Genomic DNA, 12,867 nt, shown 5'->3' with positions numbered 1-12,867 from the left:
TTGATATCTTGTTTGGTATTAATCTGTTCTATGTGAAAATTCTAAAACAGATTATGGAACATATAAAAATGAATAAATAAATAAACGTGTCCTTTTTTTCTCCCTTTAGAGTAATAAAAATAAATATATTTCTGACAATTAAATAGCAAAAGCGGAGGCATAACTTAGTGATAGGTGTATATAGAGTAATAAAAATAAATATATTTTTGACAATTAAATAGCAAAAGCGGAGGCATAACTTAGTAGTTGGTGCATATAGGACTTGGCAAGAAACAGTTTCCAAGCTAGGATTTGACAAGATACAGCTTCAAAGTTGTTGAAGAATGTTAATTTTATTATACAAGAAACAACGAAAGGGTCAATAGCAATCCAATTTAATCTTCATTTCTTGCAAGCATTTTTTTTTGGTCACCCTCATGAAGAGTTCCTTCACAAAAATTCATGTTTAACTCATACATTAAAGAGACATTACAAGAGAAACCAAACCAATAATCTTCATATCTTTTTTTTTTTTTTTTTTTAAGTGGGAATAAAACAATAGTAGTTTATACATTTTTATACATCAGTAGCATTCAAGAAGGCTTCCAATAATTGATTTTACTGGGATTTACATCATCCAGAGCAACAAAGTAATTTTCTTCTTGTACTTTGTGTTTCATTGCTTATATTCACTCCAGTAGGTTCTGGGGGGTGAGCTCTTGCCAATCTCTTTGCTGCAAATAGGAGTAAGGAAATAACTATTTAAGAATTGCAAAACCAAAGAGCAAGAAATATTCGTACACTCATTATATATATATACCTATTTCGTAGAAAAGTTCATTAATATTATGTGCAGTTTTTGCAGATGTTTCTGTAAAAAACATCCCATTCTCCTGAGCAAATTGATCGCCTTCCTGCAATATATTAGAAAAAGAAAAAAAAGAAACAAGAAATGAATTTAAGAATTTTCACCAGTCAACTTAACAAAGAACATTAAAACAGGAAAAGAAAAAAAAAAAAAAAGAAGCGAAAAATACTTCACAAATACCTCATTCTGCACTTCTCTCTCGGCGTCTAGATCAGATTTGTTTGCCACTAATGCCATAATCATATTAGGATTTCCTATCAACAGTAATATGATAGGTAATGTGCATCCAAAAGCAATTAATTAAAAAAAAAAAAAGAAAGAGAAAGTTCACATTTTTACCAAAGAACAAGAGACTAATTTTGAATTAATGGCATTGATACCTTGTCTTTGTAGTTCTTGAACCCATTTCTTGGCTCTGGTGAATGTATCCTGCAGAAAAAGACAAGCAGGCCAAACATGAGCAAATGAATAGTAGAATTGCCAATTTATATATGGAAACAAATGGATGCTTACAACGCTTGAGATGTCATAGACAAGTATTGCAGCTGCTGCCCCGCGATAATACATAGGAGCCAAGCTATGGTATCTTTCTTGTCCTGCTGTGTCCCATATATCAAATTTGAGAGTTGCTTCAGCTAATGATAATATTTGTGTGAAAAATGCTGCTCCTATGGTTGGTTCCTGGAATTAGAAATACCCAAACACTCGATTCCATCAACTAAAATAGAACAAAATATCACTTGAAAAATCTCTAAATATGAACCTGATGATCGAAGAATTGACCCTTGACAAATCTTAGTACCAAACTGGTTTTTCCAGTTCCCATATCCCCCAAAAGCACCTGAAAAATATAAGCAAATTAAACAAAATTTTTACGTTTTCTCAGTTCCTTTGACAGACACCACAATCAATCATTTAAGTTCATAAGAACACTTCAATAATATTAAAGATATTGAAAATAACAAAAAGAAAAACAGAATTAAGGAAAAATAGAAGGGAAAGACATACCCACCAGCTTGGCTTGAATGATCCTATTGCCAGGTTTTGCCATTGTAAATGGTGTTTCTGATCAGAATGAGACACTGATTGAGATTTACATGCGGTGATAATTTCGAGATGATCAAAATGCCAGTGGCTTTGGAAAAGGGAAAGAAATGTAAGTTGTCTGCTTTTACAAGCAAACTTAAGTCTCTGTAAGAATGGTAGGTTTAACTGTTTTTTCCTTAATTGAGGTTTAAGCTCATTTGACTGGTAGTTAGTCGTCTTCTTGTTCGTCGTCGTTCTCCTCACTCCTCCCTCCATTTTTGGGCCAACTTAATAGGCCTAGAGCCTATTTAGATTGTGTTGGACCCACTAATTGAATTCTTTTTCTGGTTTATTCTTTAGCGGACGCTACTTTTTCTCTCTGGGCTCCTTCTGGACCGTGGCCCATCTTTATCTCTTTATCTACTTTTTTTTATTATTTTTTTTAAAAAAAAGAAGAAATCTACATTTTTCTTTGCCAAATGGAACTATGTGGCCAACAGAATTTTTTTTTTTTTTTTTGAGGCAACCAACAAAATGATTATATTTTCAATTTTGCCAATTCTCGACCATATACTTTCCCCAAGAATGCAGAAAGCATAATCATCATATTATAATAACTCTTGTCCCCACATCAAGAAATCCCAAGATAACCCAAAAGATTTTTGAACATAACGCAACAAAACAACAACTCGGAAGTTCCCTTCACAGTTTCCTCAACTTCAAAACAAAAACACATCCAAGAAGAAGAAAAGAAACCCAATTCACCAAACTTACCTGAAATATTCGAAGCTTACACAATTTGGTTCCTCCACTAACACACTTCCATGGCTATCTCGAAAGTTGAACAGCAACAACAACAACAACAACAACAATCTCCTCACTACTACACTCCTATTCCATGCCAACATGATCAAAACTACATCGTTTTACCTTTTCACCACCACCCCACCACCTTTCGCGGCCCTTCTAAGCCTATGATCATCACCATCATATGTCTCCTCTTCATTCCGGCTCTTGTCTACCTTCTCTGGCCGTCGGATCCTAATCTGAGAATCGTACGGCTAAGCCTTAACAAAATACATATCCACACTTTACCCATAATCAACATTGATGTATCTCTCTACGTGACCATTAAAGTACGTAATGTTGATGTTTACTCCATGGATTTGAGAAGACTGGATGTGGCTCTAGCCTACAGAGGAAAGAGGCTTGGGCATGTGAAAGTAAAGGGCAAAGGGCATGTTAGTGCCCTAGGGTCGTCTTACGTGGATACTGAGCTGGAGTTCAGTGGGGTTAGAATCCTGTCTGATGTGGTGTTCTTGCTTGAGGACTTAGCTAAGGGTAGGGTGCCCTTTGATACTGTTATTAAAGTTTCCGGTGAGCTTGGGTTCTTGGGTTTGGAGTTCCCTTTTAAGGTAATTATTTTTCAAGTATATATTCTTTAAGGATTAGAATTAGAATTAGATTGATTAGAAGTAGATTAACTGGATATCATATAACTTATGACATTGATTAGAATTAGATTAACTTGGAAGCAAAGATGACTTGATATTGATTGAAGTTAGAAGGGAATTCTTGATCTTAAGCTTGATTATGCTTGACGTTGGTATAGTCATATAGATTTGAATTGATCTTAACTTTGTTGATTAATCATTAAACAGTCCTAATATTTTGTTAATTTTGCACTTTTTTTTTTTTGCCTTATGATCATTCTGAAGCAGGCAAAAATGTCATGTGAAGTGTTGGTAAATACAAACAATCAGACAATAGTTCGTCAAAATTGTTACTCTGACCAGGTAATTAAGAAAGCTTAATTTGATATTAAATCACTTGTGTAATAACTCAAATAATAATGTCAAACAGACTCTAATTGATAATTGTTTTCTTGGTACAGAAGTGAAGATGAAAGGCAAGTGCACCAAAGCCCAAAACCTAACTGGGTGTTCCATGTTCGCATGTAAAAGAACCCTTCGCGTGTACATGCCTAAGAAGGGTTTGGTTATTTGAAACTTCAAACTTGCATCACATATATATATATATATATATATATATATATATTGTGATAATTATAATAATATTGAAATTATTTTTAAAATTATAATGTTATGAGTTCATCCGTACAACCGAATTAATCCAAAATTAGATAATTTGTAGTGTAAGATTATCACATGGTAAGAGGTAACTTTGTTTCTTTGGCCATGTATTAGCCCGGCCCGCAGGAGAGGTTTTCTTATTAGGCTATGTCAAAATCACAAGAGTCGGCCCAATCAAACTGACCCTTCTAACAAAATGTGCAAATTTTTTCTGGGTTATGTCAACATTAATTAGGGTAATTGGTCATGAGATTAGAACTATATTAGCTAGAAATATAAATAAAAACTAATTCCAATCCAGTAAAAATTTACCTACCAATGGGTCTCGATAATACCTTTAACTTTTTAATATTAGAAAAAAAAAAAAAAAAAACAAAAGAAACATTTGAAATTTTAGAACAAACCCCAAGATATATCTTCAATGTAAATTGGGAATATTGTAAAAGAAATTTGTGTAAATTGACTCTCCTTTTTCATAGCCAATGCTTTATAAAGAAAAAAAGATAGCAATTACAACCTTACATGCTTAACCGTAATGATCCAAAAATTCCATTTATAAACTCACCCATCTCTCTCCCTTATCCATAACCATAATGGAGATCAACAAGTCATCCATTCTCTCTCTCTTTTTATTTTCTTCAATTCTCTCTTTCTCTGCAAATGCAACTCCCATTTACGCACCAAAAATTTCTCCATTTGCATCCCCAACCGTAAATAAAATCCCGCTATTTCATTTCCCACATCAGTCAATCCCATCGGAGATGGTAGTAGATCCTTCCCTTAAAGAAATATGTGCCGTTACAGAAAAACCAGCCAAATGCGTCTCTTGCCTTGCTCCATTCTTAGCTGGTTCTCCAACCGACGCCGTTACGGTATTAAACATGTTCATTGAAGCAATTTACAAACATGTAGAACGTAGCATTTCTCTCTTAGAAAAAGAAACCAAAAAGCCATCGCAGCTGCCTGTTCTTACTACCTGTCTTGACACGTGTATAGAGTCTTATGACAAAATCAAGATTGAGCTTGTAAAAGCTGAGGATTCTTGCGCTGCTCATGACGTTGATACCGCTACTGCTTTGCTTACTGCTACGATTTCGAAGTTCGGTCAATGCGATGAATCATTTCACAAGAATGGAATGGGAGAATCTCCGATGAGCGAAATCGATGAGATATTGATAGAGTTGGTTGGATTTGCTGTTGACGTCTCTCAGAAATTGATCCAAAAAAAACATTAATTTTTTCGTTTTTATTAATTATGTATAATCTTTAAACTCAATTGTGTTTTGTGGGTTGCAATTCACAAATTACAATTAGAAATTTTGTTTTTCTTGTATTCACTCGATTTATTGAACATATTGTATTTTATGACATACATATGGATGGACGCTAACGCTCACTTAGAGACCGTTGAATAGTACTATATTTAGTTATGCAATTCATGATCTAATCTTATGCAAAGTTTTCTCCAGATCTCCTTCATAGCAATATTAGTTTTCTAAACTTTCCCCATCAACGATAAAATTGCTTATGCTTTGAAATTGCACGACGAATCTCAAAAATGCGAGGCGCCTTTCGTTGTGAAAAACGAAAACCCTAAACTTTTAATTGTATATGCAATCTTGTTAATTACCCTATATTTAGGATATATTCGGCAACAATTAGATGTTTTAGTAACGTTTAGCTGTTAGCTGTTTGAGTAGTTTTTTATAAAAATTTATAAATTAAAATGTTATACACTGTGAAACAAAAAAATAGTAAAAATTTTCATATTGAATAATAACGAAATAACGAAAAGATTTATAATAAATTTCATTAGTAACTCACTTGCTGTTATACAAATGTGAAAATTTCATTTAAAAAATAATTGATGATCACGTGATTTACTGGTTAAGTAGTCGATTATGATTAGTTATTATTACTTATAAGTAAGTTCTTTCTGGTGGTTACAACTACTGCACAATTGCCACTTACCATTAATGTAAATGCAAATGTATATTTTTTTTTTCCTATATAATATATGTAATTAGATTTTCTTAAAAAAATTATATTCTAATTCTTTTCATATACTTCAAGGAGAAAGGGACAATTTATTGAGTGCATTCGGTTTGGCTATGCATAATTAATTTATATTTTTATCAGCAAAAAAAAAAAAAAAAAAGTTGGGCTTTAAAAAAGATTAATTTACATTTTAATCCATATTTTTATCGATTCATACAAATAAATAAAAGTAATAAATCAATTAATATTGGATACCAAGATGTAACTTAGTGTTAAATATATATACATTCAGGTTTGAATCATGCTCCCAAATACTCTAAAAAAAAAATCAATCGTATCTATTTTTCCCAAGAAATTAATCATATTTTCACTTAAATTTAAATAGGAATAAAAAAAATTCTAATAATATATGAATCTATTGTTTTACTTTATTTTTTTCTTGATTTAATTGTTTTGATTTCATGTTCTTTTATTTTATTTCTTTATATTCTTTTTGTGAAAGCCAATAACATATTCTACTTATTAAATAGAAGTTGTAGTCGTTTTAGGCTAAAAATCATATATTTTTAAGTTGAAATCATATAATTGAAAATTCATTTGTTGTTATTTAATAGCAAGTTGTTCTTATATAAAATCGAACTTATAATAATGCTTCCAAGTAATTCAATTGTTGATGTTTAATTAAAAATTAAAAATAAAAAGATTTTTAGGCATCATTTTTTTAAATATATTAATATTTTTAACAAAAAGAAGGTGGAGGAAGAACTAATTAACCATTGATCTTGCCATGTAAAGGTGGAATTGTGATGATAAGAGAGGATAAAACATTATTTGGTATGAATTATGAATTGTTCAATTTAATATCGTTTTTTATTTATTGGGTAAATGACTATTTAATAAATTTAATCACAATTATAGTTATATTCTTTTTATTTGATAAATATATTGATTAATCCATGAGGTTTAATTTATTTAATTCTTCATAAAAAAGTAATAGTATTTGTTTTTGTTTTTAATTCATTAAAGGCTTTTATAGGCCATAATATAATTGAGAGGATTCGAACTCAAAACTTCTCATTCCTTACTTAATTGAGAAGACAAAACCACCACATTATTGGCAATATTTTTTATTGTTAAATTTAAATAGTAATTGTGAGAGATTAAATAATAACATAGCATTAAATTTGAAGGATCAAATGGTTAAATATTAACATTTAAATGACACTTTTTTTTATGTAATGATTAATTAATTTAGAAGTATAAAATTATAATTATAGCCAATTATGAAAAATTAAATCACAATTTACCTTTATTTATAAATAACCAATCTTATTAAATACAATAAGTATAGTAAAAATCAATAAGCATATTAAAGCAATGGATTTATTCAAACTTATGCAGTTAGGTTTCTCCTTAAAGAACTCCTCCATGCACGCTCATTTGTTGTAATTTTTTTAACAATTTCAGAACGAAAAACGGCCAACGTTTCATTCTTAACGGTCTCCTCCTTTAAAAACCCCATCAATGCTTTTCCAATTCGCCACAAGCAAAACAACAATAATTAAGCTCCATTGATTTCCTTGAGTCTCATCTGGTTTACTTCTAGAAAGGACTTAAGGGAAAATGGAGCTTAACAATTCATTTCTTATTACCCTTTTTTCATTATCTTTTCTCTTTGCTTCCTCTGTTAACGCCTCCTTTTTCACACTTCCAGATTTATCAGATTGGAGGATTAAGTTCGATTCTCATTATTCTGTGCGATCATCTTCTGCAGCCCCCTCACCTGCTCAGCAAATAACATTCAAACATCGCACTGTTACTTCTCCAAATTCCCCTTCCTTAACTGTAAAAGTCGACCCTAAAATTAAACGTATATGTGCAGCCACTGAAAGCCCAGAAAAATGTATTTCTTTAATCACACCATATTTAGAAGGTTCGGTAAATCCAGTTTCAACCTTGAAGGCCATTATCAAAATGCTACAAGTAACCGTAGAAGATACATCTAAGATTGCCAAGGATGTGAGAGCGGATGTATCTACTTCATCGGCAATTAAGGGTGCCCTCGATGCTAACTTAGATCTTTACGACAGAGCCATCGATAATCTTGCTGAAGCTTCTTCTGCATTTTCTGCTGGCGACTTTCCGAAGGTGAAGGACATGCTTGGTGCTGCCATTTCAAATTTAGGGTATTGCAATGACGCTTTCTTAAAGAATGGCCTATTAAGCTGGCCATTGAAGGAAACTAACGAGTTAATGATTGAGTTTGCTGGATATGGCATTGACATTTCTTCAAAATTGAGGTTGGGAATCGCTACAACAGATTTAAAAAATTGAGCCAATTAATTAGTAATTAACTAGTGAATCCAAAATCATTATTTCTTGAAAGGGGAGGTGAATTGTAATTGTTATCGATATTTGTACCTGTGGCCTATGTTTAATTTTCTAATTTCATTCATGTAAAAACCTTCAAAGAATAAAAAAAAAAAAAAAAAAAGAGGAAATAATGGAAAAGAGGGACACTTATTATTTTAATCTTGTTTGGGTATCTTATTGTTAAAATTGCCTTATAATTCTAAGATTCACACTACTAGTCCTTTGGTGGCTAGGAAACATGTTTCTCATGACTTATACTAGTCTTTTGGTGGCTTCAATGTTGGTTCACATTACTAGTTTTTTGGTGGCTTCAATGTTGGTTCACATTACTAGTTTTTTGGTGGCTTCAATGTTTCACACTACTAGTCTTTTGGTGGCTAAGAAAATTCAATGTTGGTTGGCAATGTTGGTGAGCTAACTTGGACTAGGATGGCACATCTTCAACAATGGAAGGAAGACTTGAAATTTGTTCACATGGTGATACATCTCTATATAAGGCAACCTTGCTTGGAGCACATTTAGAAGATCAACCAAGTGAAATTCATCCAAGAGAGAAATCCTCCAAGAGCATTTCTCTAAACTATCCACTCTCTTCATATACCACCTTTTTCATTTATACACACTCTTACCATATTCATTGAGTGTAGTGAGGTGTTATCTTGAGTGTATTTTTGTGTGGGTGTAAAATCACTTGTATCTCAATATTTTTCATAGTGCATTTACTCCTCTCTCGCCCCGTGGTTTTTTTCCCTCTACATTGGAGGGTTTCCACGTAAATCTTGTGTCTCTTCCATTTATTATTTTACTTCTCATTTTATCATCAATTATCGAAACTAAATATTTATCCATTACCACGCTAAATTCCGCAACAAACTGGTATCAGAGCGTTGTAATATTTATTTGGATTTCACAACATGGCTTCTGTCATGAAATTTGATGTTGAGAAGTTTGATGGAAAAATCAGTTTTGGCATTTGGCGAGTTCAGATGATGGCCGTTCTCACCCAGCATCGGTTGAAAAAGGCCCTTGTAGGAAAGGCGAAAAAGCCGAACACCATATCGGATGAAGATTGGGAAGAGTTGGATGAAAAAGCCTTGTCAGCAATCCAACTTTGTTTATCCAAAGAAGTTCTGCGAGAGGTTATCAAGGAGGATACAGCTGCAGGTTTATGGCTTAAGTTGGAGTCATTGTATATGACGAAGAGTCTTGCCAACATTATTCGTCTCAAGGAGCGCCTCTATACCATTAAGATGGTCGAAGGTACACCCATTCAAACTCACCTTGATGAGTTTAATTCCATCATAGTTGATTTGGAAAATTTAGATGTTGAAATTAATAATGAAGATAAAGCTGTTTTGTTAGTTTGCTCACTCCCCCGATCTTACCGTAACTTTAAAGATATTATGTTATACGGTAGTAATGAGACCCTAACCTTTGATGATGTCAAACAAAATCTTTTGTCAAAAGAAAAATATGACTATGAGAATAATTCAAAGGATGAAGCTGAAGGGTTAATTGTTAGGGGGAGAACTATGGATCACAGTAGTAGCAGTAGAAGTAAATCCAGATCAAAGTCTAGAGGCCGAGATAATAAGAAATTTTGTCGTTATTGCAAGAAAAAGGGACATGTAATTTCAGAATGTTTTAAGTTGAAAAATAAGCAGCAAAAGGGCGAAAACAATAATCAGAAGAATGCAGAAAATTCAGCTGAAGCAAGTATTGCTCAAAAAGAGTATGAAGGTGAAGTTTTGTCTGTTACTGATTTTGGAACTAGATCTAAAACGGAGTGGATTCTAGATTCTGCTTGTTCCTATCACATGTGTCCCCATAAAGATTGGTTTACCACTTATGAATCTGTTGATTGTGGTATTGTCTTAATGGGGAATAATGCTCAGTGTAAAGTTGTAGGAAAAGGAACAATTAGAATTAAAATGCATGATGGCATGATTAGAACTTTAACCGGTGTTAGACATGTTCCTGACTTGAAACGAAACCTTATCTCTCTTGGCACCCTGGAGTCCCTTGGGTGTAAATATGCAGCTGAAGGTGGAGTTCTAAAGGTCTCTAAAGGTGCTCTTATTTTAATGAAAGCTAACAGATCTGGAAGCTTGTATGTGTTGCAAGGATCTACTGTTATAAGTTCTGCTACTGTATCATTATCTATGTCAGATTCAGACGTCACAAAATTATGGCATATGCGACTTGGCCATATGAGTGAAAAAGGAATGACCATCCTGAGCAAGAGAGGTCTTTTGTGCGGTCAGAATACCGGTAGGTTGGAGTTCTGTGAACATTGCATTCTTGGCAAGCAGAAAAGATTAACTTTCGGTACCAGAATTCATAGAACCAAAGGTACTCTTGACTATATTCATTCAGATCTTTGGGGACCCTCACGTGTTCCTTCAAAAGGAGGACATCGTTACATGCTGACCATCATTGATGATTTTTCTCGTAAAGTCTGGGCTTATTTTTTAAAGCACAAAGATGAAGTTTTTTCCACTTTTAAGAAGTGGAAGATTTTGATGGAAAACCAGACAGGGAAGAAGGTCAAGCGACTCAGGACCGATAATGGTCTAGAATTTTGTGGAGGCGATTTCAACGCATTCTGCGAAAATGAAGGCATTGTGAGACACCGTACAGTTGCCGGTACGCCTCAACAAAATGGTGTTGCAGAACGAATGAACAGGACATTGATGGAGAGAGTTCGTTGCATGCTCTCTAATGCTGCCTTGCCTAAAGAATTTTGGGCCGAAGCTGCATCTACCGCATGTTATTTGGTGAATCGTTCGCCACACACATCACTCGACTTCAAGATTCCAGAGGAAGTTTGGTCAGGTAATCCTGTTGATTATTCAAATTTGAAAATTTTTGGATGTCCTGCATATGCACATGTGAATCAGGGAAAATTAGAGCCTAGAGCTCGAAAATGCATATTTATTGGTTATGCATCTGGTGTGAAAGGGTATCGCTTGTGGTGTCCTGAACTTAAGAAAGTAATTATTAGTAGAGACGTTACTTTCAATGAAAATGTGCTAATTCTCCCTGAAAAAGAAACTGTCAGTTCTTCTCCGTCTGACACAGGTGATTCAAAGAAAACTGACGAGAAGGTGGAGCTTGAGTTTGAAATACCAACTCCTAGTAAGGAGAATATTTCCTCATCTCCGATCACATCAGAGGTTCCTGATTCCATTGAACCAGATCGTCGTGAAGACTATTCTATTGCCAGAGATAGACCCAGGAGAGAAATCAAACGGCCTGAAAGATATAATGAAGGGAATTTGGTTGCTTATGCTCTTGCAGCTGCAGAGGATACAGTTGAAGGTGGAGAACCTCACACATACTCTGAAGCAATCTCATGTCCAAATTCTTCTGAGTGGCAAGTTGCGATGCAAGAAGAAATTGAATCTCTGCACAAGAATGATACTTGGCAGTTGGTGAAATTGCCAAAAGGCCAAAGAGTTGTAGGCTGTAAATGGGTCTATAAGAAGAAAGAAGGCAATCCCGGAGTTGAAGATGCAAGATATAAAGCACGTTTAGTTGCTAAAGGCTACACTCAAAAACATGGTGTAGACTTTCATGAAGTGTTTTCTCCTGTTGTTCGTCATACTTCTATACGTGTACTTCTTGCCCTTGTTGCCTTGCAGGATCTTGAATTAGAACAACTTGATGTCAAGACTGCTTTCTTACATGGAGAGCTCGAGGAGCAGATTTATATGCAACAACCAGAAGGATTTGTTGTTCCTGGAAAAGAAGACTATGTTTGTCACTTGAAGAAGTCTCTTTATGGACTAAAACAGTCCCCAAGACAATGGTACAAAAGGTTTGATTCCTTTATGGTTGAGCATGGGTATTGTCGTAGTCAGTATGATAATTGTGTTTATCACAAAAAGTTTTCATATGGATCTTTTGTCTACTTATTGTTATATGTTGATGACATGCTAATTGCTGCTCGTGATAAGTCACTAATCAAAGAATTGAAAGATCAGTTGAGCAGTGAATTTGAGATGAAAGATCTTCGTGCTGCAAAGAAAATTCTTGGTATGGAGATTCATAGAGACCGATCAGCTGGAAAATTGTATTTATCTCAAAGAAATTACATTTAGAAGGTTCTTGAGAGATTCAACATGAATAACTCAAAACCTGTGAGTACTCCTCTTGCAGCTCATTTTAAATTATCATCTGATTTCTGCCCTCAGTCTAATGAAGAGAAAGAGCAATTGTCACATGTGCCCTATTCTAGTGCAGTTGGTAGTCTTATGTATGCTATGGTATGCACTAGACCTGATCTTGCACAGGCAGTTAGTGTTGTGAGCAGGTATATGAGTAATCCAGGTAAAAAACATTGGCAAGCAGTTAAATGGATATTTCGCTACTTGAAAGGTTCTGTGGACACTGGATTGGTTTTTGATAGGAATAAGGTGACACCGAATATTATTGCTGGATATGTTGACTCTGATTATGCAGGTGATCTTGATAAGAGAAGGTCTTTGTCAGGTTATGTATTTACTTTATGCAATTCTGCCATTAGCT

General features: G+C 34.0%; 3 protein-coding genes across 5 annotated transcripts; 2 read left to right on the top strand and 1 right to left on the bottom strand.

Annotated features, from left to right (window-relative positions):
- Nucleotides 1-313: 313 nt before the first annotated feature.
- LOC149499393 (ras-related protein RHN1-like) lies at nucleotides 314-2,268 on the bottom strand. Of its 2 annotated transcripts, none has more exons than XM_089720108.1 (7): nucleotides 1,856-2,268; nucleotides 1,611-1,688; nucleotides 1,361-1,528; nucleotides 1,228-1,276; nucleotides 1,028-1,101; nucleotides 800-893; nucleotides 314-713 (listed from the first exon to the last, which is right to left on the bottom strand). In XM_089720108.1, the coding sequence occupies exons 1-7, from the start codon at nucleotides 2,147-2,149 to the stop codon at nucleotides 613-615; spliced, it is 858 nt and encodes a 285-aa protein (XP_089576234.1). In that variant the 5' UTR covers nucleotides 2,150-2,268; the 3' UTR covers nucleotides 314-612. The 2 variants fall into 2 exon arrangements, with proteins under 2 accessions (XP_089576234.1, XP_089576235.1); XM_089720109.1 differs by having other exon boundaries at nucleotides 1,860-2,048.
- Nucleotides 2,269-2,383: 115 nt separating this feature from the next.
- LOC149499392 (Late embryogenesis abundant (LEA) hydroxyproline-rich glycoprotein family) lies at nucleotides 2,384-3,968 on the top strand. 2 transcript variants are annotated; one of them, XM_089720113.1, is made up of 3 exons: nucleotides 2,384-3,288; nucleotides 3,592-3,669; nucleotides 3,768-3,968. In XM_089720113.1, the coding sequence occupies exons 1-3, from the start codon at nucleotides 2,698-2,700 to the stop codon at nucleotides 3,771-3,773; spliced, it is 675 nt and encodes a 224-aa protein (XP_089576239.1). In that variant the 5' UTR covers nucleotides 2,384-2,697; the 3' UTR covers nucleotides 3,774-3,968. The 2 variants fall into 2 exon arrangements, with proteins under 2 accessions (XP_089576239.1, XP_089576240.1); XM_089720114.1 differs by having other exon boundaries at nucleotides 2,412-3,288; nucleotides 3,595-3,669.
- A 759-nt stretch (nucleotides 3,969-4,727) lies between these two features.
- Nucleotides 4,728-5,201, top strand: LOC149499391 (uncharacterized). The gene has a single exon (XM_089722669.1). The coding sequence runs from the start codon at nucleotides 4,728-4,730 to the stop codon at nucleotides 5,199-5,201; it is 474 nt and encodes a 157-aa protein (XP_089578795.1).
- Nucleotides 5,202-12,867: the final 7,666 nt, after the last annotated feature.

The sequence above is a fragment of the Jatropha curcas genome, chromosome 1 (assembly GCF_041381405.1).
Source record: "Jatropha curcas cultivar XTBG-Jc1 chromosome 1, XTBG_Jcur_1.0, whole genome shotgun sequence".
NCBI lineage: Eukaryota > Viridiplantae > Streptophyta > Magnoliopsida > Malpighiales > Euphorbiaceae > Jatropha > Jatropha curcas.
Note: the sequence above shows the minus strand (reverse complement) of the source record. Positions and strands in the feature narration are given on the sequence as shown.

Excerpts from the sequence above, each read along its gene's own strand:
- LOC149499393 (XM_089720108.1), bottom strand. The coding sequence starts at position 2,149 with ATGGAGGGAGGAGTGAGGAGAACGACGACGAACAAGAAGACGACTAAC. Across the intron at positions 1,689-1,855 it reads CATTCAAGCCAAGCTGGTGG|GTGCTTTTGGGGGATATGGG; the intron begins GTATGTCTTTCC and ends TATATTTTTCAG. Across the intron at positions 1,529-1,610 it reads GTCAATTCTTCGATCATCAG|GAACCAACCATAGGAGCAGC; the intron begins GTTCATATTTAG and ends TTCTAATTCCAG.
- LOC149499392 (XM_089720113.1), top strand. The coding sequence starts at position 2,698 with ATGGCTATCTCGAAAGTTGAACAGCAACAACAACAACAACAACAACAA. Across the intron at positions 3,289-3,591 it reads GTTTGGAGTTCCCTTTTAAG|CAGGCAAAAATGTCATGTGA; the intron begins GTAATTATTTTT and ends ATCATTCTGAAG.
- LOC149499391 (XM_089722669.1), top strand. The coding sequence starts at position 4,728 with ATGGTAGTAGATCCTTCCCTTAAAGAAATATGTGCCGTTACAGAAAAA.